The sequence below is a fragment of the Anolis carolinensis genome, chromosome 4 (assembly GCF_035594765.1).
Source record: "Anolis carolinensis isolate JA03-04 chromosome 4, rAnoCar3.1.pri, whole genome shotgun sequence".
NCBI lineage: Eukaryota > Metazoa > Chordata > Lepidosauria > Squamata > Dactyloidae > Anolis > Anolis carolinensis.
The window spans coordinates 76,391,733-76,419,545 of record NC_085844.1 but is presented as its reverse complement, the minus strand read 5'-3'; the positions used below and the strand labels follow the sequence as shown (position 1 = coordinate 76,419,545).

Below are 27,813 nucleotides of genomic sequence, written 5' to 3'. Positions count from 1 at the left end.
TTTCTGATTGAATTTTGCTGCCATGATATCCAAACTTTTGAAACAGTAAGGTAATCTGACTTGCTAGATCTTTGAGACAAAGGTTTGATCTAAATAGACAGGTGAAGTTTTGATAGAAACTTTTTTTGTTAAACCTATTGAGCTGCAGAAATATTTCTGAATTCTCAACACATTTGTTTGCAGGGGCTGCAGTTTATCTGATTTTGGGGGCACATTGGCACACTGCCAAGGCTTGTCTAAAGAGGTAGCAGAACTCAACCAGGAGGAGAAGAAATTGGACGAGTTGATACAAAGCTGTTCCCATGACCTCAAGCTACTAAGAGAAGATTCTGAGAATCGGAGATATCCTTTTAATGCACATGAGACTCCTTGATGAAATCTGATTGTTTATAATTACGGTTATAGTTATAAATAGTATAGTATAAATCTATCCTTTGGCAGTCAATTATATGATAGTATAGTGATGAACATCAGACATGAGATTTACTTGTAGCTCTTCTAAAAAATTAAAATAGTAACAAGATAACATATTTCAGACTGTAAGAGATTGAGTACTACAGCAGCAGCAAACCATGTGACACACTGATTTTTCTGTCAGAATGTGTAAATCCCAAATTTTTACTGCATTCTAATATGGCTTGCATGTAAATGATAAATATCTTGCTAAACAATGTAACTCACATCTGGGTTTCTGCAATTAATGAAAGATTTATTTGTTGATATAAGATAGCAAAAGAACACATTTTCCATAAACAGCAAATGGGAAATATAGCTGAGCAAATTCTGCAAATTATTCCTGCTCAGTGTAAGATTAATTTGCATTAGTATCAATTTATTTTGGCAGCAGACGTCTTACTTTATTTTATTTTTATTTCTTTTCTACTAGCCAAGTACAGATAGAGCTATAAAGAGGAGGCTCATGGGGTGTGTTTTAAATTTTTATGTTAATTTGTTTGTCTACTACTGAACAGTTCTTTAACATAGATTACATTAGCATATGTTAGATATGAAGATATTCGAGAAATTGGCAGCCTTAAAGACCAAACTGTAATTCTTGTGAAAGCTCCTCCAGAAACAAAACTTGAAGTGCCTGATCCATTAGAGGTAAAAATAATATCATTCCTAAGTAGCATAAATAATAAGGTTTTCTTCATTATGCTCACTAAGCTAATATTTAAAATTTATCTGTTTTTGCCAAATTGCATGTATACGTTTTACTGAATGGAGTAAATTCTCTAAATAACTACAAATCTGGAGATCAGGGTTCAAATTTGCACTCTGCCACTGAAACTTATTGAAAGACCATGGGCAAGTCACACTGTCTCAGCCTCAGAAGGTAAAGGTGATCTCCATTTCAACAATCTAGCCATGAAAAATGTAAGATAGGTTTACCTCGGAAATGACTTGAAGACACAAGAACAAATGACAAGAAAATCTGAAAAACCTTTTCATTCTTTAGAAAGTATGTTTCCTGTCATTTTCTTTCATAAATGATCACATATCACATCTTGGGCCCAGATTGCTATTAGTAGCTAGGGCATGGCTCTGAGTTTCAGAGTAATATGGTCCTCATACTGTACACTAGATACAGTTTAGTTGCCATAGTTTTCACCAACAGAAGTGGTTGGTCATTTTTTAGTGGTAACTACATGTAAAGCACATTGCAGTAGGCAACTGGTGATAAACTAAAGTATGAATGACTATTGTTAGATCACGTCAACTCATAAAATTTATAGCTTGTGGTCCATGTTGACCTGACCTCATTGCCACTTATGCAACCTGCGAGTCCGGGGATGTCAAGGAATACTCCCAGATTGCAAACCTGATTCTTTGGGAGAAGTTTGAATCCCAGTCCCTCATCTAGACCTTTTACTGGCTAACAACTTTTTGATCTTTTAGTGCAGTGGTTCTCAACCTGTGGGTCCCCAGAGGTTTTGGCTTTCAACTCTCAGAAATCCTAACACCTTGTAAACTGGCTGGGATTTTTGGGAGTTGTAGGCCAAAACACCTGGGACCCACAGGTTGAGAACCACTGTTTTAGGATTTATTTTGAGCTTCTTCATTCTTGTCAGGCTCAACATCCAGCGTTCAACGGCAATGGCTTCCTAGATGTTAGGGGACACTGGGAACTGAGCATCAGCAACATTATTTATTCCTTTCTGCTCTGCAGTCCTTTTATGGGGCTCATTCTATTTCTGTGTCTTGGCATGTGGTTAAGCGATAAGATGATGGCTAATCCAAGACACCCAGTATGCTACATAGATTGAGTGGAGATTTAAACCTTGACTCTCCATAGTCTTGGTCCAGCACTTCAACCCCTAGACAGACTGCCAAAGAGAACCTTTTATTACCAGCCCAGCAATGCCACCTGAATTTCCCTTGTGCAATCATTATACTTTTCTTCTCAGCCTCTGATTGTTTACTTACTGTCTAGGTTAGGGCTGTCATGTCTAGTCAGTACATCCCTTCCATGTCAATATAGACAGGAATTCTATGCATCGTATTAGTAGTAGTAGTAGTGTGTTTGGCTACACTTTCAACTAGTTTGGGAACTTTATTCATACACATGGCTCTATCTCAAATTGGTTATCAACAGTGAAGTGCCTGGTTGCATATCATTGTTCACCATCTTCAAGTATAGTTTTGAAAGACAGATTAATGTCCAGAAAGATCATATATGTTATGCACATGTGTTAATTGAATTGTTTATGAAACATAAATAACAACAATAGCTATTTCCTATGTATAACTGTGTTTTGTTGGAGGTAAACAGATAGGAGAAAGGGTGAGCAGAAATTGGATTTGCTTATTTCTACAGAAAAATATGTATAATTTAGTTAAACGTGTCTCCACATAAACTTACTACAGAATTTTGAAATGTGTTACACCTCAACACATTTGGAAATAGCCCTGATTATGCATTCTTCTTGATTAAGAGTGGGTCATTAATCTCCACTAGGTACTTCTCTTCCTCTGTGTTGAAATTGTTAAAAACCAAGATTTTATTTTTGTAGAGTAAGCTGATCCACTTATCTAGTACTCAAGGCCCTATTGAAGTTTACTTATGTCCAGAGGAAACGGATTACACCAGTCCAATTAAAGCGCAAGAGCAAGACCACAATGGAAATATCTCAAGAAACCTTTCCAAAGGTAACTTTTAGTAATACTTGTTGAGTTTTCAGTGAAAGCACAATTGAATTTTGGATCATTGTGTATAATTGAATGAGGATACTGTATCAGGGAAGGTAAAGAAGCAATAGCCCACCCACTTCCATGCATCCTGCCTATAAAATTCCATGACTTTATGGAAACTCCTCATTATTACAGTAAATATTGCAAAATTGGCTGTGGGGGGAAATCAGAGGATGGCAGTTGTGAATAAAAAGGGCAGGCCCGGGCTGTTGTTGAAAGAAGAGCCCGTGTTGGCATTCGCTCCAGCTCAAGTTCTTCTTTCATTTTGGAGTGAATGCCAACTTGAGTTCTTCTTTCAACAGCCTGGGCTGCCTTTTTTTATTCACAACCACCGTCCTCTGATTTTTTCAAATAAAAGACTAGGGCTAAGACACCATCCTGGCAGCACCATAACTGGAAGATAGGATACTATATATGTGCAGTATTTCAGTTAGCTAACCTCTCTCTTGCCTTGGCCTCTTTAATATCAAAAGAAAGCAGTTTAAAGAACAAACTTCCCCAGCTCATTTGAATGTTGATTTTTGCTTAACTTTATAATAATAATAATAATAATAATAATAATAATAATAATAATAACAACAACTTTATTTATACCCCGCCACCATCTCCCCGTGGGAACTCCGCCCCGTGGGGCGGCTCACATTGTTACAAAAGTAACAACACAAATACATTAGCACAATATACACAGGTTAAAACACAATAAGGTAATAAAACAAAAGTTAAAACAAAAGTTAATACAGTAGTGTCTCACTTATCCAACATAAACGGGTTGTCAGAATGTTCGATAAGCGAATATGTTGGATAATAAGGAGGGGTTAAGGAAAAGCCTATTAAACATCAAATTAGGTTATGATTTTACAAATTAAGCACCAAAACATGTTATACAACAAATTTGACAGAAGAAGTAGTTCAATATGTGGTAATGTTATGTTGTAATTACTGTATTTACAAATTTAGCACCAAAATATCACGATATATTGAAAACATTGACTAGACAAATGCGTTGGATATTCCAGAATGTTGGATAAGCGAGTGTTGGATAAGTGAGACTCTACTGTACAACAGTAATAATATCAAATAACTACCAATACAATTCAGTCAAACTTCATAGGTGGGGGGACTGCAGCAGCAATATAAAGATAGAATCATTAGATTAAAATACCCAGATAAGAGGGACCTAGTAAAATTAAGAATAGAATTATAATGAGGCTGGGAAAGTTACTTTTTAGAATAATAATCTCAGAATTACTTACTGCCATGATAATTGCCCGATTCTGAAAGTTGTCCAAAAATGCAATCATTATCTCTTTTCTTCACATTGCTTGTTCTGGATCACCCTGTTGGTCATTAACATGTAAAGTTGTATTCAACATTCTTAATTAAGAATGCAATGCTTGGGGGAGGGGGGAATAGTACATGATACATAATTGCACCATAGCTTGGTGTCCTCTTATAATGTATACTTGCTGTGAAGGATTTCATAGTTATGCTTTTAATTTCTAGTGGACCTCCTTGAGGTAAGCTCTGCGCCCAGGAAATCTGCCATTGTTGCCTAAATGTAGCATCGAAACCATTTCTTTGGGCTGAGCAAAGCAGGAATGGGAAATAATATGTTTTAATAAGATGAAGAGAGACCGCAGCCTTCCTGCAAAATAGATAGTAGAGTAGGGGAAGGAATCATGAGTTATATGTGGAAAGCCTCTTTGTCAATATTTCTCATATTTTATTTCCCCTTTTTAATGTATTGCAATGCCATTTTTTTCACAACAGATGTCATTTCTGAGAACTCAGGAAGTCTTCACTGTTCAGTAACTGCAACAACCATCTCCCCACTGGCCTCTTCCACCAACCTTTTGCAGCAGACTGAGGACCAAATTGCTTCGAGTCTTGAAGGGCCATTTGTGAGCCTATTGCCACCTCTGCTTCATGAAGATTATTTGCTTGGCCTTGGTGAAGAAGAAGGCATCAGCGACCTCTTTGATTACGATTTTGAGAAAATGCCTGCACTGATGGATGGATTTTTATGCAGCTGATTATTCCCTGCTTCTCTGTTCTTGCACCTATACCTTTTTAAAAAATGAAACCAGAATGCCTGTTGTCATTCCATGTTAACTATCCTCTTATCTCTTAACCTTTGTCCATTTCATGATTAGCATATAGAATGCTTGATATTTGTAAAGAAATATTTCCTAGAATAGTATTAATACAAAGCTGCAGACTCTCATCAGAGTTACCTTAATCCAAAATCCTAGTAACTACTGGATGGCAGGTTATAAAGAATGAGGAGCATCCTTTGTTTCTGACTTACTGTGTCTACAAGCTTCATCAAGGGCTCAAGAACTGTTCTTGTCGCACATAGAAATTCTTCCTTAATATTTCAAACTGTGCCTTCTGTTGAGAGTGTGTCTGTTGAGTCCTTGATTTGTATTGACAGTAATAGTAATTAAAAAAAATGTGTGCAAAATACAAAAAAAACCTCTTCCAAAGCTTTCTGGGAATGTCTGAATTCTTCTCAAAGCTCCATTTTTTGAGCTAAGGTACTTACTTTTGAGGAAATTAATATCCTCAAATATGTTTTTCTTGTAAAATACACTTTAAATGTCTTACAGTCCTAGGTGAAACATAGAAATGATGGCTCCAGTATACCATGGGGTATTTGGAGCAGCCAAGTATGTGTGTTTTTGTAACTATTTGGAGAACTGAAATCCTGCGTATCTTTTATTTGGCAGGGAAGGGAAATTAGGCAGGATAGATTTTATGTAGACCCCTTCCCCTCCTACAGAACAGTCGCTTGGTAGGATTTCACTTTTCTTTTCCCCAAAGAGCTAGTCATGCACAGCTCCCTATGCTGGATGGAGCTTGTGACTTGCATCCTGTTGTCCATCCTTGTTGAAATACTTGTGTGGGGCTTCCAAATGCATATTAACCACTAGCTAGATCAAAGTGACAATTTTCTCTAATTTAAAAACTGGAAGTTTAAAAAGTGGATGTGGTGGTGTCATTTAAAATTGTAAACAAAGATTCACCATTCATTTTAACTATCTGCAGTGTGCAATAAGACTGGTAGAGAAAGTCTGCGGTACAAAGTTGGGCTTTGTTTTAAAGTATCTATTAGAATTGCACTGTGGGCTTTTTCTACAAAGGGATATTTATGACATGCTTCACTTTTCAAAACACTGTATTTGTTTTGGTGGGTTAATTGCCTCTGCTTCCAATTTTGGGAGCTGACACAAAGCCGATACTTCACCCAAAGTGTAAATAATATACCTATTAGTACTCACTTTATTGAATAATAATTTATAACTCTTTTTACTGGTATAGTGTACGTTCTGAGATTAATAGAATTCGCACCCAGAGTAGTGTAAAATGTTGCCATTTTAGGTTAATAGGTTGAATATCCCGAACAGTTTGCATTAGTTTTTTTTCTATCTGATACTTAATAAATTACTAAAATGTTTGTGTTTTATATATAAATGTGTTTGCAGGTTTTCTGGTACCTCTGAGATGCTGCTATAGACACACATGAAATAGCCGAGTAAAAGTATGAAAGCTGTATGATTGAGTCTTGGAATATAATTGTGTAAAAAGAGCAACACATTAAGAACTGTTAAACAGTGTTAAGTGTGTTTTTAATATATGTACAAACATGTGCATAGTTCATTGGATATTTAAGTTGTGTGTTCTGATATTTTAGTCATCTAACAATTTTGTACAATAGGAATGAATTTATAAAACCTGCCAGAATTTTATAGCTGGTTTGTAATTTCTTGAAGAAAAAAAATTAACGTGGGTCTGTAAATAATAAAAATACAGTATTTAAAGTTTGTCTTGTGGAGGAAATTACAAGGTTTGTGTGAACATGAATGCTTTTACAATATGAAGGGCACCACTGTAGGAAGAATGAAATGAAAGGGAAAAATGTTATATACCATTTTGTAGAAATTACATACTTCTTCGATGTCTGGGCAAAATACTAACCTTGAGTAAGCTAGTTCTACAAATCTGTAAAATAATGTAAAAAAAAAAAAAACAAATAAAGCCCAGGAACAGCTTTGTATTTGTATAGATGACCTGTTCTCGAGCAGTGACCTTGCCTCTTCAAATGTATGTAACTCGCCCTTTTTATGGTATTAAATAAAGCTTTATATCAGTATATAATTGAATTTTAAATACATTTTTCACCAGAGATGGCATTTGCAGGGGAAGCAAGCAAAATGTTGCAAAGTGACTGAGTTGCCTGTGTATTCTTAGTAGTAAGATAAACTGGGTGGCTTTAAAAGTGGCAGCGTATTGTACTTAAATTTACCATTCATTCCACCTGAGTATACAGATAGTAAAATGTGCTTGGCTGTAGCAGAGCTACTTAAACTTCTCCACTCACAATCCTTTCAGCCCTAGAAATGTTTACGTAACCCCAGGTATATAGGTATATAAAATAGGTATAAAAACCAACCATTTACTGATAATAAATCGGCATTTGCAAGGCTTGCTAAGCAGGCTTATTTTCCGTTTTATGACGTTCAGCTTTAACATCTACAGACGCCACTGTAAACACTGCACAACAGATTCATGTAAATGTCTAAAACAGCCACTAGGTGACATTCAGAAAACATTTATTGTTGCTAGGTTTTTCAGAACCCCAACATTGAACTCAGGGGACGCCATTTGGGGTCGGGACCCACAGTTTAAGAAGTAGTGGACTATAGCATATATTATAAGAACTCTATTGGGACTATATGAGCATAAGGTGCCTTATGGTCTATTTAACCTGCTAGTCTCACAAGGGAATAGTAGTAACTCCCCAGAGCTTCATTCAGGAGTTTATCCTACAGTATTTGGATGCTGCAGAGACTGAATTGACTGAGCTAGGGCTGAACCCTGATTATTGCTGAATGTTTGGTCAGTCTTTTCCCCATATAAATCCAGAAGCTCTGGCAGGATAATAAATACCACTGTGATTTTTATTCTTGACTTGATTCACAGGTAGTTTGCCTGTGTTTTCCTCAGAGACTGGGAGAGTCTGACTTGCCCATGGCTCAAACCAGTACACTGCTCTTTTTTACTTTGTTTCACCGTAGCACAAACTTTTAATTATACAAGACATATAATATGGTATATCCTAGCTTCTGCAACCTGGCAGGCCTGGAAGGGGAGAGAGAAGTATGAAAGAGCCTCAGTAAAAAATGGGAGTTGAGTATGGAACTTGAAATGAAAGTAGAGATGAGGCTGTAGCTGCTATGCTGTTACTGCTTTTAATTACTGTTTTTAATGATTAATATCTGGTTAATATGGAGTTTATGATGTATGGGGTATGCTATTAGGACTATTTTTTTAAAATAACTCAAACAACTGGAAACTACATTTTTCCAGCATCTGTTAATTCCCATAGGAGCTGGTTAACAGAATCTCAAACAATTAGAAACACAAACAGCCTTCTATTAAAGGCCACTACATTTTGACATTTCAATATTTTGCAAAGGCTTTTACAATGTAATAACCCAATTCTTGAAACCGGTGGTTCCCAAACAAATGTTTTGGGATTTCAATTCCCAGAATTACTGATCATTGGGCAGGCTGACTGGGACTTACGGGAGTTGAAGTCCAAAGCAGCTCCCATAAGTTTATATTGGACTATTGGATTATAATCTGTTAGGATCATAATCTATTGGGGTTTATGACCTGTTAGAATCATAATGTATTGGGTAGCAGAATTTCAGGAGTGTTCCGTTAGTTTATCAGGTAATGGAAGATCACTGGGTGTGTAAATAACAAAGTTCTTTTATAACAGTCTCCTTCCAAGAAACTCAAGCCTCAACTGACTTCTATGCTCAAACAGACCCAAGCTTCAACTGACTTCTGTCATCTTTTAAAACTACATTCTAAGTTACTGAACCAGTCACATGGTCTGCAGCCCCTCCCACTGCTTCAAGTACATAGAGCTAAGAAAACAGCAAACCAAAGAAAACATACACTTGAGGGAATAAATGGCACATAAACAGACAAAACATTGCATAGAGGAAACTTTGAGAAGGTTGCTATCTCCAATAGTTTAGGCATCTCTGCTCTACTGGGCAGTATTTCAAAAGGAAGGAGAAAAAGAGGGATCCCTTTAAAATAACACTTTGTAACAATATTGGAAAAAGATTCTGTTCCTGGCTTGAAAGTGTAATTTCCTGTTTAATTGTTTGGTACTTACAGTAGAGTCTCACTTATCCAACACTCGCTTATCCAACGTTCTGGATTATCCAATGCATTTTTGTATTCAATGTTTTAAATACATTGTGATATTTTGGTGCTAAATTTGTAAATACAGTAATTACTACATAGCATTACTACGTATTGAACTACTTTTTCTGTCAAATTTGTTGTATTACATGATGTTTTGGTGCTTAATTTGTAAAATCATAACCTATTTTGATGTTTAATAGGCTTTTTCTTAATCTCTCCTTATTATCCAACATATTCGCTTATCCAACGTTCTGCCGGCCCGTTTATGTTGGATAAGTGAGACTCTACTGTACTTTGAAATTAGTTGTTATACTCCAGGGATTTAATTTTTGTGGCTGCCACAAACTATGTTGAATTGGTTAAAACAGTAGAAGATATTCATTGAAAAACTATAGCAAAATCTTCTACAGGATGTCCCTTAAAAACAAAAGTTTTTGCAGTTTAATAAACGTTTGCCATGTTTTCATGACAAACTAATTAGGAAATGACATTTATAACCCAGGAACAAAAATCATATTACATAGTGTAATCATCATAATAATGATAATGTATTATTATTAAACGCTACAGATAAGACAGGAGTCCTTGGTGGTGCAGTGCACTCTCTCCTGACGTTTCGCCCACATCTATGGCCGTCATCCTCAGAAGTTGTGAGGTCTGTGGGAAAGTAGTCAAGTGGGGTTTATATAGATGTAGAAAGTCTAGGGTGGGAAAAAGAACTCTTGTCTTTTTGGAGGCAAGTATGAATGTTGCAATTGGCCACCTTGATTCGCATTGAACGGCCTTGCAGCTTCGAAGCCTGGCAGCTTCTGCCTGGGGCAATCCTTTTTTGGGAAATGTTACCTGGCCCTGATTGTTTCATGCCTGGAATTCCCGTTTTCTGAGTGTTGTTCTTTATTCATTGCCCTAAGGATGCTTGCCATAGATGTGGGCTAAACGCCAGGAGAGAACGCTTCTGGAACATGGTCATACAGCCCAGAAAACTCACAACAAACCTATCCTTCTTCAGCTCCAGAAAGTTTCGAAAGAGTGGAGCGTCACCTCCTCTGACCCCTCCCCCTCCCTCTGGACAGGAGCGCGTCTCCCCTTTTCGCGACCGATTTTGTCCCTTCTGGCGTGCCGTCCGTATTTCCGACGCAACAGGGGGCGTGGCTTCATCATGGCGTCGCCCATGTGGAAGTAAAGACCGCGCTTGGGTTTTGCGGGTGAGTGTTGTCATTTTTGCAACTACTGTCGTTCTGAAAGGAGTTGTTTCCTTTTCCTCTTTGGGGCTGCAAGAGTGGGGGGATCCCGAACGGGTGGCTGGAGAAGGGCGCGGTTCTCCAGACGGGATTGCAACTCTCATCACTCCCAGTTAGTCAAGCCTTCGGTGAGGGGTGGTGGGAGTTGCAGTTCAGCTCTGCATGGAGGGCGACACTGTTCCCCATTCCTGGGAGTGGGGCCTCGCCATGTTTCGTGGGCCTCTGTAGTAAAAAATACTCTCGCTTTGTTTACTGCTGTGTGGGCCTATATGGGCCTTCAAGCCATCTGTTAGTTTATGGCGACCATATGAAATCCATAGGGTTTTTCAGGCAAGGAATGAATACTCTTCTGTATAAATATGGTGGTTGTGCTATACTTCTGGATTCCATTGAGGTGTAAAATCGTCACTCCGGTTGAACAGCCGATAGGCTGTTAGGAATTGTGGGAGTTGCAATTAAAAACACCTGGAAGGCTGACGTTTGCCCATGCCTGGGTTTGATCTACACTACCATATAATCCAGAGCAATGGCCAACCTTGACAAAATAGTGAAGAGCAGAGACATCACACTGGCAACGAAGGTCCGCATAGACAAAGCAATGGTATTTGCCATAGTAACCTATGGATGCGAGAGCTGGACCATAAGGAAGGCTGAGTGAAGGAAGATAGATGCTTTTGAACTTGGTGCTGGAGGAAAATCCTGAGAGTGCCTTGGACAGCAAGAAGATCCAAGCTGTCCATCCTCCAGGAAATAAAGCCCAGCTGCGCACTGGAAGGAAGGATACTAGAGGCAAAGTATTTTGGCCACATCATGAGAAGACAGGAAAGCTTGGAAAAGATCGTGATGCTGGGGAAAATGGAAGGAAAAAGGAAGAGATGGATGGACAGTATCCTTGAAGTGACTGGCTTGACTTTGAAGGAACTGGGGGTGGCGACGGCCCACAGGGAGCTCTGGCGTGGATTGGTCCATGAGGTCATGAAGAGTCGGAAACGACTACACGACTGAGAGAGAGAGAGACCATATAATCCAGTTTCTGATTCCAGATTATTTGCTTTGAGATAGATTATATGACAGTGTGACCCCATATAATCCAGTTTAAAGCAGGTAAATCTGGGAATAGGTACTGCGTTATATGGTAGTGTACAGGCAGTCTCTGAGTTTACAAGAACTCATAGATAAGAACAGGGGTTTATTTATTTCATGTCAAAAGCATTGCATAATAAAAAAAGTTTAAAACTGATAAAATAAAAGGATCACAAGCAGCTAAATAGTTTTAGACCAAAAGCGGCAACAGCGACCGCATTGTCTGTATCTTTAAACAACTCTTCCTCTGTACATGAGGCAGGACATTGTGGGCAAGCATACATATGAGGAGTTGTTTGTCCTGGTCCACAGTCACACAAGGTGGAGGATTCCTCCAGGCCGTACCATCTTGCCAGGTTGACTTTTGATTTGCCCACTCCACTTTTGAGTCTGTTCAGGGACTTCCAAGTTGCCCATTTTTGGTTTGCCCCTGGAAGAAGACCCTCATGGGGGACCATTCAGTTAGGCTTTCTAGGTTTAGCTGCTCAGAGGGATAGTCTTGCTGTTGCTGGAGGAACATTTAGTGGGGTGGTGGTTCTCATGAAGCTTTTCCTTGATTTGAGTCTACTGGGAGGAGGCTAATAGCCATGCAGTGGATGGGTTTCACAGTGTTCAACCTTATTTCTCTCACAGCAGCAACTTCCCTTCACACATCAGAGGGGCAATGCCAGCTATCTCGTAGAATTTATTAACAGGCGTAGGTTTAAGGCATCCTGTGATTATTCTGCATGTTTCGTTCAGTGCTAAGTTCACCTGCTTCGCGTGGACAGGTTTGTGCCAGACAGGATCGGCATACTCAAGCAGTTGAGTAGGAGAAGGCTAGGGCTGATGACTTTAAGGGTACAGAATAACAGGAAGACATCAAATAATTTGATATGCCCTCATGGGTGCATAAGCCTCCTCTCACTCCATTAATCATCTTTTGATTTCTAATGTCCATCTGTGTTTCTGAGGAGCAGAATCACAGCTAAGTCATCTTTGAGTCAAAAGTGGGCAACTGTAGATCTCTACATGATGTTGGACTGAACCAGTGGTGACGTGTGCACAGTTGCAGCAGGCTGCTTTCTGATCCTGAGGAAGACAGTACTTTTAGTGGAATAATTTATGGCCATTCAGTATTGGGGAGGACTTAGAAGAAGATTAGAAGCTTGAACATTAAGGAGAGATGCTAACCTCCAATATCTAGTGGGTATATGCGGACTCAACGGGAAGCTAGGATATCAAAATCTCCTTATATAGAACTAGCTTTGCCCAGCCACGCGTTGCTGTGGCTTATGGGAATCATTTGTTGGCCAGGTGGAATAGCAGTGAATAACCTTGCAGCTTCAAAACCTGGACGTTTTCTGGAGTAGCGGGAGTAGCACCTTCAATCCTTTGTAGGAGAATCATTGTTTGGCCAGACTGAATTGCAGCTGAAAGGTCTGGTTGCTTTCTACATAGGGCATCCTTGCTAGGCCATGTTGAATGGGACAGAGTAGCCTTGTGGCTTCAAAGCCTGGGGATTTTTCACATATGGGAAATATTGGTTGGCCAGGTTGAAAAGCACTGAATAGCCTTGCGGAATCCTTGGTTGGCCAGTTTGAATAGCAATTAATAGACTTGGCGTGGCAGGTATGAATGCTGCATTTAGGCACCTTGATTAGCATTTAATGGATTTGCAGCTTCAAAGCCTGTCAGCTTCCTGACTGGGGGAATCCTTTGTTGGGAAGTGTTAGCTGGCCCTGATTGTTTCCTTTCTGGAATTTCCAATTTCCCTGCTTTCAGAGTGTTGCTCTTTATTTACTGTCCTGGTTTTAGAAATGGCATTCTGGGTAATATAGATGTGTGGAAGGGCCTTGAGTCTACACTGCCATATAATCCAGTTCAAATCAGATAATCTGTATTTTATAGGCTGTATTGAAGAGGCCTAACTGCCTGTGCCCTGGGCGCCATCTTGGCTGAGGGAGCTGCTAGGACTCGAAGGGGGTAGGGCCTAAGGGCAGCGTTGGGGTGTGCTAAAGGCAGCAGAGCCCACTTTTCTAACTGGCAGTTAAAGGGAAAAAGCTCTTCCTCATCCTCTGTGATTTGGACAATTTTTCTAGGTTTTTTTTAATTGAAAGACATATTTTGGATGACTATGCCGTTTGTGGCCAAATTTGGTGTGATTGGGTTCAGTGGTTTTGTTGTTTACTCCATAGTAAAATGAACATTACATATATATATATATATATATATATGAGAGATAGATTTGGAAAACTGTGGTATAGTATGCATTTCATCAGGAGTTTAGCAGACCAAGGTTGAATCCCGACTCAGCCACAGAAACCTATTGGGTAATCTTGGGCAGGCCACAAACTCTCAGTCTAAGACAGTGGTTCTCAACCTGTGGGTCCCCAGGTGTTTTGGCCTACAACTCCCAGAAATCCCAGCCAGTTTACCAGCTGTTAGGATTTCTGGGAGATGAAGGCCAAAACATCTGGGGATTCATAGCTTGAGAACCATTGGCCTAAGAGAAGGCAATGGCAAACTGGAAAAAAAAATCTTGCCTAGAAGGTCCCATGATTAGGTTGCTTTCAGTCCAGGTTGACTGGAAGGCACATAGCAAGAGCTGAAAGGGCTGCAAGAGTCATCTAGTTTTATTATAGATGAAGCTACAAGGTTTTCAATTTGCCAGTTGTTTAGGAGTATATAAAAATAACAATAAATGCAGCAGAAGTGACTGGCATTAGTAAAAGTAAGAAAATTACATGTAAAACATTCGTTCTCACAGTATTTTAAAAAACGGATGAAAGGAAACCAAGGCCACAAAACACAGAGACAGTATACATGGTTTTTTGCAGAAGTTTTGAGCAAGCCAATATCTGCTTTTAACATTTTATTCATGATTCTAAGAAAGTATTTCATAATCTTTTTCAGTTTTCATCAGGAGGGGAAAGTGCTTTGGAGGAAGAAAACAGGAGAAAAATCATTGACCGAAATTATATACTATGTCCGGAGCTATGTAAATGTAGTTATGAATTCTCTAGAATCAGCCCAAAGAACCCACCTTTAAACTCAAGAGAGCTGTTCTGAATGACATAGGTCTGCTATGCTGGTGAGTGGAATGCTATAGAATGATGGCGCTATCTACCCCCCCCCCCCAACTTGAACTGGGGTGTAACAAGCCCTCTTCCATCCCTGAGCCAAAGTGCAATGAACAGAAGCTTCTGCTTGTTGTACCATGGTTCAAGGATTGGATGAGCTTCGCTGTGTCATTCTGTAGGACCTCATGTGCCCACACTACAGATCTTTGTCACTTGGAGCAGCTCCCATGAGTTTCAGGTTGGTTTTGGTGGGTATTTACAATTGTGGCAATAATCCTTGATTGTGAATATGTGAAGTATCTGAATATAATGCAGTTAAGATTTGTAACTCTTATTTTATCAACCTGTAACTTCATTGCAGGAAACCAGCCATTGTTTCTTATTTTTTCTGGGTTTTTTAAATCTGTCTTCTTATTTTGAGATTTATACAAACTATGAATGAAAAGCAGCAGCATAGAAAACACTTATTTTTTATTGGGTTGTTTGCATCATTACAACCATACTATTTTATGTCTTATGTCTTGAATTTTGTGACTTCTATTAGCTGCCTAAAGAGGAATTTTCTGAAAAGCAGCATAAAAATGTAGAGTTTGCTAAATGTAATGAACAATATTTGCATGGTCTTATAATTGTTTTTTATCATATATGCATCAGTTGCATTGTTTCTAATGCCAGGATTATTAGAGTAAATAAACAGAGAATAATCTCCTTTATTTTAAAAAAGAGCAATTTTTCAATGCTTGGTCATGGATGCTTATTTTAGTCTATATACTAATAATACCTTCATATACTTTAGTTGGTTAATAATTAAAATGCAGATGTATTTAAAATGGAATGGTTTTGTAATTTTGCTCCAATCTTGTACATTCATATTTTGTAGAAAATGTCTGCAGTCTGCAATTCTCTCCTTGAAGACATTGAAGATATTGTATCAGCTCATGATCCAAAGCCACATGACCGTCAGTTTGCAAAACAAAGCATTGTTCCTAAAGTGCGAAAACGGCATTCACAAAAAAATGTAGAAGTGGATGATGATCCCCCAAGTGACAGGTGTGTTTTATCTTTTAAAAGATATTGCCAAGACAAAGGAAATGCAAGTAAATGCAGAACAGGTTTGAAATCTAGTTAAAATTTAAAGAATTTAAGTCCTCTCATATCTGCAGTCTTTTCTCTAATAATTTTATTGCTAATAGATTGAAATAATGCTACAAAGCTTATCAGTCATATTTTTATTTGAACAATGCATACAAATGTTTAACAAATAATATGTTGCTACAGATTCTTTCTCAAAGATATTTATAAACTTTCACAGTTCCATAGCTGTTGTAACCTACTATGGACGAATGTTTTTTATGGGATGAAACTGACATTCTTGTATCTCTTTACCTGACAGCATTATTCCAGGAGTACAGAAAATTTGGATACGCACATGGGGATGTTCTCATAATAGCTCAGATGGAGAATATATGGCTGGACAGCTGGCTGCTTACGGATACAGAATTACAGGTAATCAGCTCAATGCTTTTGATTTCTTTCATAGTGTTCAGCCACGTATAGAAATTTCAATTTGCTGATCTATTTTTATTTTACTTTATTTTATTTAGTACAGTTCCATACCCTAATCCTCAAGCTACATATTTTTCAAAGGCATCCTACACATAATATCACTAAGCATGCATAAATACTGCAAGGGTACTCATTTGTATAGCACATTTTATTAATTTAGTTTAGACTTGCTTGGATAAGTGAAGCTAGCCCTGGCTGCTACTCACAAATCAGCTTGAATTGAGGAACAGTATTTATGACTACTGCTGTCATCTGAGGATTCCTTATAGCCATGAGTCCAAAGGCATTTCCAGACCTTTCAGAGGTAGTGCAAATCTGGCTGCTTCTACACAGCCAATCCTGTTTAGGGCATGATTTAAGAGAGTCTGTTTGCTTCGGAGTGCCTACACAGGCAGCCCACGAACAGGCTAGAAACTGGGATGGTGGCCACAATTAAGTGGATCTATGGGTTTTTCCCCCTACATTCTCCAGGGATATGCTGATAAAAGTAGTTCCTCAGTTCTTTACTCAGCAAAGCAAAGCAAGATATTGCAATCTAGTGTTCCCATGGGAACATTGAAATTTCCTATCCAGGTGGAAGTGCTTGTTTACCTTTTGGTTAAGTTGTGTATCTGGTTTCTTACTCATACTGCGGCTGTGTTAGCCCTGTCTACATAAGTGCTGTGCATTTGGCAGTCATCTTCCTCCTGTGGAGATGAGCCTCAGCAGATTTTATGGCTTGATCAAAAATTTCCAGTGGATTTTTTTTATCACAATTGGATTTGTGTTATAGCTCTCATTGATGGTATGCATTTTGTAGACACCCCAACCTCAAGCATTCCAGTTAAATTTTTGTGCCTATGTAGAAGGACCCTCCAAGATTTTTTGCTCTATACTTCCAGGACAGCTGATTTTGCACACAGAAAATTTCTGCTTTGCTTGCGTTAAGTTTCATTTTATTTGCCCACTGTTCCATCTGCTTATTCAGGAGTATCACCGTGTCCCTTGGGTTTTTTAATGGAAAAGAAAGATACATTTTGAGCTATTTGCATATTGGTATGCTGATTCAAACCTCTGGAAGAATTCAGCTAAGAGCTTATAGATCAGGGGTCCCCAAACTAAGGCCCGGGGGCCGGATGCGGCCCTCCAAGGTAATTTACCTGGCCCCTGCCCTCGTTTATAATATAACATTTTTATATCAGTTTTAATAATATAATATATTGTATATACATATAATATTGATAATAATATTATCATTTTATACAATATAATTCTAACAATAATACCATATAATACAGTAATATTAATTATATGTTATATATTACATATAATACTACAGTATAGTGATATAGTTCAATATAGTAATATATAATGCTAATATTGTGCTATGCTAATAATATAATATATTGTATGTACATACAGCTGCTCTGAGTTCCCTTCGGGGTGAGAAGGGTGGGATATAAATGTAGTAAATAAATGTAGTAAATGAATAAATAAATAATTTTGGACTTAGACTCGCCCAGAGTCTGAAATGACTTGAAGGCACACAACAACAACAACAATCCCAATTAACCTGACTATCTCATTGGCCAGAAGCAGGCCCACACTTCCTATTGAAATCCTGATAGGTTTATGTTGGTTAAAATTATTTTCATTTTTAAATATTGTATTGTTCTTTTATTGTTATTGTTGTTGTTTTGCACTACAAATAAGACATGTGCAGTGTGCATAGAAATTTGTTCGGTTTTTTCCCCCAAATGATAATTCGGCCCCTCCACAGTCTGAAGGATTGTGGACCGGCCCTCTGCTTTAAAAGTTTGAGGACCCCTGTTATAGATGGTGAAAAGCATGCATTATAGCATGGATTCCTGTGACACTTCGCAAGCAGATCACTCAATACTTCCTTTTGATATAAATCATCCAGAAAGGAGTGGAGTCACTAAATGACTGTGCCTTTCTAACCCAAGCTACTAAAGCTGTAGTGAAAGATACCAATGTCAGATGAAAAAAAACAAAGGGGAACCTTCAAATATGATTTTTGCATGAACAATATCAAATGCCATGAGAGATCTGAGAAACCAGAAAGGATATAGCAAATTCTGTGTTGGGGTAATTACTAAAGTTATTAAAAGCAAAACATTATTATTATTATTATTATTATCATCATCATCTTTATTTATATCCTGCCTTTCTCCCAATAGGGACTCAAGATGGCTGACAATACCATCACACAAACCACTGCAAATTAAAAACAAGACAAATTAAAAAAATTAAAGAACAATTAAATATTTTGTCATGATTTCAAAGTTAATATGCAGTAAAGCTTTTGTTTAAAAGCTAAATATTTAACCCAGCATCCCACCCACAACATCTCTAGCAGCATGCCCCTGATTCTCCCCCCAAATGCCTGATGGCAAAGATATGCCTTTACCTGCTTGCAAATACTGCCTGGTACAGACAGATCTTCAGTGTGAGCATGCTTGGAATACTGTGTATTTCTGATGGCTGCATCTCAGAAAGAAGTTTGAAATGTATCAGAAAATCATAAAGAAAATGAAAAAGCATTGTGAAACAATGGTTGAAAGCAGTTGGACCAGTTTGCTTAGAAAAACGTTCAGCAATGGGATGTACTTTAAACATTGGACTGCAACTCTGTAGACCAGAGTTGGAATCGCGCTCAGCTATGGAAACTCATGCCCAAGGTTACCTTTCCCTCTGGATAACCTTGGGCAAGTCACACATTTTCAACCTCAGAAGAAAGGAAAGACAAACCCCCTCTGAATAGGTTTTGTCAGGGAAACCTTCAAGTTGTTTCCAATTTATGGCAATCCCGATGCGAGCTTTCTTGGCAGAGTTTTTTCAGAGTGGTTTGGGATTGCCTTCCTCTGAGAGTGATTGAGTATGACTTGCCCAAGGTCACCCAGTGGGTTTCCATGGCTGAGCAAGGCTTTGAACCTTGTTCTCTAGGATCAAAGTCCAACGCTCAAAACTATTAAGCCATGCTGGCTTCTTTACAAAGGCCTACTATTTCGTAAATTGATTGTTTGTATTGGGTACGCATACCTTAACTTCATCTGTTATAGGGTTTTTCTTGTCTTATAGTAAATCCAGCATCACTTTTAATAAAGGTCTTTTTATGGGTTGGGTTGCTCAAATTTTTATCCAGCAGTACTTAGCCTTTATTGATTACGTTTTTCTTGTCTGGTTACATTGTTCAATGCTTTAAAGATATTTATCATTTATAGAGTATTGTTATGTCACCAAGAAATACATATTTGTATCACTGGAGAGTGATGTGCAGTCCTCAGGCCACAATGTAGTACTCGTGGACCCAGATTGCAGCCTCTGAATGACCCACAAACTCCCCCCAAACCAGAAGTGACTTCTTTCTGTTTCTTGTTTGGCAGATTTATGTATGTATTTATTTATGGCCGGCTCAGATGACTAGTAGGTGGAGTGTGGATATGCTGCAGTGATTTTGAGCCGTTATTGAGAGAATTTTTATGTTGTCTGGGGACTTGGGGGCTTGTAGCCTCACAAGAACATACACGAGCAAAGATTTATCCTTGTTTCTTCTTCATCTACCCAACCCTTATTTTTAGCATATATTTTGGAAATTAAAAATAACTCTTAACCAACAGGAGGATATAAATGTGAGACTTGCAACCACTTTTTAATAAACAATATTTCTAAAACTAGTAAATGTTAGCAACCTGTAGGTGGCAGTGTTGGATAATTTGTTTTGTGTTCTGTGTCATTTGATTGCATTTTACATTTCCAGCTAACCAGTTATGTTTTGAAAATTCTTGTGTCACATTCTAATCTTTGATTTCCTCACTAGAGCTGAAATCCTAACTGATAGCTTTTAATTTCCAACCTCCTACACATTGGATTTTTCTTGTCTTTACTGTCATAGTTTAGATTTTTTATATAGCTAGTAATTACATTGGTTTTCAGGAACAATGTCGTTTTTGGTAAAATATAATTCCTGATAGTTTGGTGGCAAACTGGGTTTAGTGCTATTCCCTGATTATAAAAGTAGGATTTATATACATTTAAAATTAAAGGTTTTATTAAGAAACCCTGTGGTTTTGAGTACTAGGGATCAGAGCTTTGCTTAGAAGCTTGTCTGCACAATTCTGAATTTGAAATGCTCGTTTAATAGATAAATCATTCTCCTTGCTGCCTTTTTAATCAAAATATTTTAAAGCTCTTAAATAGTTGTACAGTTGTGCTTCTTAGAGTTCTTGGGGCAGCAAAATGGCAAATAAAATTAAGTATAATTTTAATTTCTTATATGGCAATGAAATTTAGATGCATGATGAATGACCAAAAAAGAAACATTGGGATCGTGCTTAATATTTCTGTGAAAACATGTATTTCTACTGTATTGCTGAAGAAAGGAAATTCCATAGGGGGATTATTGAAAAAGGATCTAGCTAGTATAATAATGCTCTTATGTAAATCCATGTTATACTCCCTTCTGCAAAATTGTTGGCAGGTCTAGTTGTCCCATTTCAAAAAAGACACAGAGCTGAAAATATGGTAGAAAAAAGGAACCAAATTGTTGGTACATCTTTTTGAGAAGGAAAGGGTGATGTGTTTGGTCTGTTTAACATAGAAAGATGGTATATGTGGTTATATAATTTGAGGATTTCAAAATGTTGCATGTTGCGGTGAAATGAGAAGGAGGTTTTCTTTTCCTCACTCTTCTAAGACAAGTACTCTATTGATTTGGAGTAGATTCAGTTGAAGGAATTATTTCAAGATGGTGGTGGCTGCAGGCTTATATGGCTTTAAAACGGGATTAAACTGTTTATTGAGGGACATATCTATTAGTGGGTATCAGCCATGTTATCTAAATAGTTATTATATAGTGGTTTAGATATTTTGACTGTCTTGGGAGATTCATTGATTTATGTGGTCTTGTGGTTGTCCGTCCCTCTTCACCAGACCTATCTCACAAGTTATTTTTTGAGGATAAAATGTGGAAAAGAGCTTATGTGTGTGTGTGTGGGGGGGATCACTTCCCCATTAGTTTTCATAGTGTTAGCCTGGCAATTGCACGTATTTGGTAAGTTACTTCTGTGGTAACTTGCTATAGTTCAAGCGTTTAAGCCCAAATCAAGGCTTGCAATATTGAGAAGCATTAACAATTTTGTAAACAAATGTATGCTGGTTTTATTGGAATTTGGTGTTCTAAATCCAGCAATGACCTCAGATTTGCTGCATCGTGTAGTTTTTCCACAGCTTCGTTTTGTAAGACAATTATCTTCAAAGGTTCCGGCCCAGGAGGTAGGCAGGCAGAAAACCCAGTCTCGTGAGAGTACAAAAAGTAAAGTTTATTTTCATCATAGCTATGAGAAGGGGGAAAAAAAGCCGTACACCCCCCCCCCCCCTAAAAGTCTGTACCATGCAAATGGACGCTGAAAAGTGTTTAACAAAGAATATATATCTTGGCTTATCTAAAATTGACCAATTTTAGATAACCAAATGTTGACAAGCTGGAAAGTGTCCAGAGGAGGGCGACTAAAATGATTAAGGGTCTGGAGAACAAGCCCTATGAGGAGCGGCTTAAAGAGCTGGGCATGTTTAGCCTGCAAAAGAGAAGGCTGAGAGGAGACATGATAGCCATGTACAAATATGTGAGGGGAAGTCATAGGGAGGAGGGAGCAAGCTTGTTCTGTGCTGCCCTGGAGACTAGGACGCAATGGAACAGTGGCTTCAAACTACAGGAAAGGAGATTCCACCTGAACATCAGGAACAACTTCCTCACTGTGAGAGCTGTTCATCAGTGGAACTCTCTCCCCCGGGCTGTGGTGGAGGCTCCTTCTTTGGAGGCTTTTAAGCAGAGGCTGGATGGCCATATGTCGGCTGTGCTTTGAATGTGATTTCCTGCTTGTTAGCGGGGGGTTGGACTGGATGGCCCGTGAGGTCTCTTCCAACTCTACTATTCTTTGATTCTATGATTCTATGATACTAATTGCTGATGGTCTTCCTCACCATCCACACCTACTTCGGCACAAGTGGTATCTGTGACCTAACGTGTTTACTCTGAGCTTTCTTCTCTCCTCAGAACATTCTGGAGAAAAGCACCAGCCCACAAGAGGGCCCTGTCTTACACATACTACTTTGGTTCATACAAAAAGCTTACATTGTCTATATAAATGGCTGATATGAAATATACAGAGGCAAAACCACATATGCTCTTTTCTGGCTTATGGTCCCTTCAGTTTGATCTTTAAATGTGGTAAATGTGACTGAATGAAATTAGTAATGAAATCTGTGATGTGTGTGGTATGACATTTTTATTGTGGTTTTCTAATTTTGAACCCAGAAATACATTAAAAACAGGTAGAATATTGAAAAAGGTTTTTATATTTCAGGACTAATTGTTCATGGATGTCACTTGAATATAAAGGCTGCAGGCTAGGGTTGGCTTCATGTCTTGTATCACCTTATTTTTGAATTATGGTATTTGTGTGTTCTTGTTTTGTTTTTGTTTTTAAGTTATGAATTCTGCTCTAGTTGGCCCTGTATCTTTCACTTGGGTTAACTAAGACTTAATGGGTTTGACTGTTTATACGTTTTTCACACATTACTCTGGTTTGATACGTTTTTCAGACATTACTCTCATGGGTCCTAGACACTTAGGAGTGTCTTGTAAGATTTGGAGATCTCGCGGCTCAAGCTGGGCTTAATGAAGGAGATGATGGCATTCCATCAAAATGGAAAGTTTTAAAAGGGTATTGGGGTATAAGTCATGGGATATATCATATTTGGCACTATATCTGTACATTACCTCCAGTTTCGGAGGTAAGAAAAATCAGCCAGGGGGAAAACTACTTTTTATTTCGCCCAACAATCATAGGATGCCACATGAAACATGCACCAGATTTACATCAATGCGTACATCATGTCATTGGGGGAACTTCCTAATTTGCCTGTGGCTATCCTTTTGAAGCTTCCTAGCTTCCTTGCTATGCTACCTTGCAATGTGAATCCCTCTTGCTCCACCTTCTCTGTTTGCTGCTCTTGCACCCCTTGACACCATGACTGGAATCTTATTGGTTGGTCCTAAGCAGATTATACCCACTGAATCAATTGTTTCAAGGAGCATAAACACATGGGTAAACGGATTCAATGATCCAGTTGTATTTGGAACTATCAGTAGGATTTAGGTCTAAGTATACTTCTTTGAACTCACTGGAAAAATGGACACAATATTAACTACTACCCTGTTTCCCCAAAAATAAGACATCCCCAGAAAATAAGACCTAGTAGAGGTTTTGCTGAATTGCTAAATATAAGGCTCCCCCGAAAGTAAGACCTAGCAAAGTTTTTGCTTGGAAGCATGCCCGCCAAACAGAATACCAGAGCTTGCAGGATCGGTAAATGTACGTACCATAGATTGTTATACATGGAAATAATGGTAGTAACAAGAAATTCTTGATAGGATTCACAGCTTGTTTGGTTATGCTGGTTTGTGATGACAACTACTGTATAGTATATAATAAATGTTCATGTTTTTGTTCAACAATTAATGTGAATTCTTCTTCATGGAAAAATAAGACATTACCTGAAAATAAGACCTAGCACATCCTTGGGAGCAAAAATTAATATAAGACACTGTCTTATTTTCGGGGAAACACGGTAATTGATAAAGTGCGACAAACAGTAGATATTGGCTTTTGTTTTTATTTTTTGCTGGTTGACCACAGTTGCAAATGCAATGCCAAAACTGATGAACAGCAGAGCTCTTTGCTTGATATTACTACCACTTCCATATTTGATGCTGTTTCAATACGTTACCAGTGGTAGTGTGTCTGTTGTCAAATATCATATTTCCATTACCAAATGTTGCTGTTTTAGAGAATGTGGTGATAGATGGGTTTGGTTACCTAGACTCTTCATATTTTCAGTGTTCTGCAAAATTCACTTGTACAAGCGGAAGGTTTTGTCGGATGATGCACATTCTATTTAACTCTTCCAAGATTGCAAGGTAGCCTGCCAGAATTGATGTGGTAGAGGCCACAAATGTTTCAGGGAGCATCTTTTTGTTTCATTAACTTGCAACTGCCTCATCTAAAATGTAGTAAAGAGTTTTTGACCTTCACCCCAAATATCCACAATGCTGTTGGTCTCGTGATTTTGATGAGTTGTCAAAGACCTGATGATTTGAGTTGCCAGCATAGGATAAATAGTTCAAGTTTTGTGCTCAGTGGCATACTTGTGAATATTTTTGGCATTTTTGTTCCACCACAATGAAGCATTATTTTGTATGAAAGCAGAAAGAGAGACTCACACTGAGCAGAAGACACTGACATTTGTCTTGTATGTCAAATCCTTGGCACTGGAGCTTACTTACAGAGCACAGCAACTTTGTCTTGGATGGCTATAAATAGCTTTTTGATTTTATCCAGCCAAAAGTGAATTGCAGTTGATTAGTAAAAGGTATTGCAATATAAAGGAGTGAGTTTTTTTGGCCTGGTTTTTAATACAAGCCAGATCTCTTGGCTGCTCATATGTTTTTAAGACTTTCAGACCTTGAAAGTTCATTGGCTAGGTTTCAGGGACAAACCATCCTGCTCATTTATTCTGAAATATAACTGTTTGCTATACTAGAATCCTAAATTATTCTTGGCGATTAAAATATAGTTTCTTATTTATAGTGTGGTATCCTCCTGTTCTATACAGATTTTGTGGAATTTACCTGTAACTGGACTAGGAAAAAAGATAATAGCAAGGCTTTTCATATATGCAGAGGACTCCGTTGTAATATTCAGTCCTGTGAAATTTTAAATTCTTTACTCTTTTCAGAAACGGATTATGCTAGTCATGCTCCCATCTTGTGTCGCTCTCCATGTGAAGGTAGCTGTGAGGAGAGGTTAAATGTGAACAGATCCTCACTTTGTGTGCCATATTGAACTGTATGGAGTACTTTTCTAGAGAATAAATCTTACTTGAATATGTCAGAGCTATAAATATTACATTGCTTTCTCTCTACATCTCAGCTGATGTAAATAAAGCACAATTGCCTTAAATTACCTGTTGTCATAAAAATAACTGCTCCACATCTTGTTTAGGAAGTGGCCACATTCAAGGCTTCTCTTCTTTAGGTATTGAATTAATTTTGCTTCTTGTGAGAAGAGAAGCCATATGAGAAGGGAGGTTAGTGCTGTTAAAATTTGGTCACATCACATATATTTAACCCAGAAGATTAAATTTGTTTTGGATTAATGGCTTTAGATCAGTGGTTCGCAACCTTTGGGCCTCCAGCGGTTTTGAACTTCAGCTCCCACAGTTCCTAGCAGCTGGTAAGCTGGCTGGGATTTCTGGGAGTTGACGTCCAAAACACCTGGAGGCCCAAAGGTTGCGAACCACTGCTTTAAATCAACTGCATATCTCGCATCCATTTATGTTCATTTGGCAGATTGCTGCATTTTTGTATCACTTACACGCTCAGTACTTCTCAAAGACAGATTCTTTTGGATAATATATCAGTCTTTTTGTTTACAAAGGCATAGATACTGCCTATTAGATCCTATTTCTAGAACAGATATTGTGTTCATATGGCCACACACCTTCCAACTTTGAACCTTTCAACAGTATTGAATCCAAGGTGCACATCATGCTTGATATTGGGATGATCCATGATATTCTACTATAATTTCGCATGTAAAATCTAGTGATTATTCTAGATCAAATTGCTAATGATGACTAGAATTTGATCTTATCAGCCTTAATGCTGGCCCATCCAAGTTTGGTTAAGTAATATTGAGTACTGCTAATTGGGAGTATGTTTACCCCACTGTTAAGGCTAATGGGATAAATTGTGCACAGTTGTGTCTTCTTAACTATGGTTCTGGGCTTGGGATCATGAAGGTTGTCAATTTGTGTGTTCTAGCACAATAATGTAAATCCAGCAGGTGGCACTCTTTATGCTCATACCAGATACACTATTGAAGGTAAATAAATAAATAGAAGGGCTTCCTTACACAGACTTCAGGAAAATGAGGTACAGTATTGGGTTAGATTTTTTTATTAAATCTAGTTTCCAGGTTTGTCACATCATATATCAAATGAGAAATAAGCTTGTAGTTTAAAAACAGGCTATTACTGAGGTCAGTTTATATTTTCTGTGACAATCTGTGATTAGGTCTCATTGAGCTTCTTGCAGTTATACATAGAACAGCATTGCACATCTTTGTCCTCTGTAACATCTTGTCATATCTATATTGTTGCTTTATATCACATCTTTCATAAACATAACTCCGATTAGCAAAACCATATGACCAAATGATTGTTTTATGTTATCACATTCTCTACATTTCAATGGAACACAAAAACTGGGAGGAAATTATTAAGAAAACCAGGACTGAAAACATATAAGCTTTTTTGCAGTATGCAGATATAAAATGCAGAAAATAATTGATGCTTTCCTCCATTTCAGGAAATCTTTGAAAGCATCCATTCATGAAAATAAACTGTATCCAAATAGGGCTTTCTGGTGTGTTAGGATGTTAGCAGCGTGCTTCAGATTGGACTTTCTCAGTCCAATCAGAGTGAGATACGTATGTTCTTTTTCATTATGATCTATGTTAGCTAGTGATTTTTACTGATAAACTTGGATTAGATACAACTAAACGGTTCTACTTCTACTTATTTTAAAATCTTTGTTATCTCATCTTATCAAAAAGCCCTGAGGTATGATATATTTTGTATAATTTCAATTTATATAAATTGTGAAAGTTGTTTTTAGTATGTAGATCTTTTATATCTTCTGATGGGAGATATGGATATATAGGCAAAGAGAATGCAACCTTTCTAGAATTTTGAACTGAATATTTGATGTAAAGTATTCCTAAAGAAAAGGCTGCATAATACTAATTTTGAGTAGCATTGCTTTAATTTTGTACCATGTTTATTTCTACAGATGTTGTTGAAGACCTTTCACATCCTATTCCTACTTTAGGGGTTAATATCTTCAGAAATAAAATAAAATTAAACTAACTTCTGGTTCTTATGTATGCAGCCTACAGTTAACTTTATTTCATCCCAATTCAACTGAATATTTTTAGAAACAAATTAAAGGTCTTGACAGTAAAAATGTACAGCAAGCAATTGATAGACATTAATTCTAGGGGATTAGAAAACTAGGAGATAATACTGTGTCTGACTTGTGTTTGTCTAGTGATAGTAGTCTAAAATCTATTTTTAAATGGAAAGATTAGCCCGATCATGTAGCTATTACCAATACATAATCAATATTTTTGTATTGCAATATGTAGCATTATAGTGATCTTCTATGTGTTGCCTGAAAATGTTCATCCGAATTGTTAATAGGTGGAAAAATAAATATGTATTGATTTTTCTGCTCACATTTTGAGGCAGAAAGAATTGCAAATTATAAATATAGATGCCAGGATTCTTTGAGCCTAGTCCTTTTTCAAATTAAAAAT

General features: G+C 37.8%; 2 protein-coding genes across 4 annotated transcripts in view; both read left to right on the top strand.

The window, feature by feature from the left end:
- Positions 1-7,350, top strand: part of e2f3 (E2F transcription factor 3) — a 35,631-nt gene extending 28,281 nt beyond the window's left edge. For both annotated transcript variants that reach the window (XM_062980663.1, XM_062980664.1), the window contains exons 4-7: positions 184-344; positions 992-1,104; positions 3,015-3,150; positions 4,963-7,350. In XM_062980663.1, the coding sequence (XP_062836733.1) occupies positions 184-344; positions 992-1,104; positions 3,015-3,150; positions 4,963-5,225 (673 nt within the window). In that variant the 3' untranslated portion in view covers positions 5,226-7,350. The remainder of the gene's footprint in view (positions 1-183; positions 345-991; positions 1,105-3,014; positions 3,151-4,962) is intronic.
- A 3,017-nt stretch (positions 7,351-10,367) lies between these two features.
- Positions 10,368-27,813, top strand: part of cdkal1 (CDK5 regulatory subunit associated protein 1 like 1) — a 323,608-nt gene continuing 306,162 nt past the window's right edge. Inside the window, exons 1-3 of one of the 2 annotated variants that reach the window (XM_062980661.1) lie at positions 10,368-10,625; positions 15,687-15,856; positions 16,200-16,312. In XM_062980661.1, the coding sequence (XP_062836731.1) occupies positions 10,383-10,625; positions 15,687-15,856; positions 16,200-16,312 (526 nt within the window). In that variant the 5' untranslated portion in view covers positions 10,368-10,382. Of the gene's footprint in view, positions 10,626-14,655; positions 14,818-15,686; positions 15,857-16,199; positions 16,313-27,813 lie in introns of those variants that run through there. The other variant, XM_062980662.1, reaches the window with a different exon arrangement.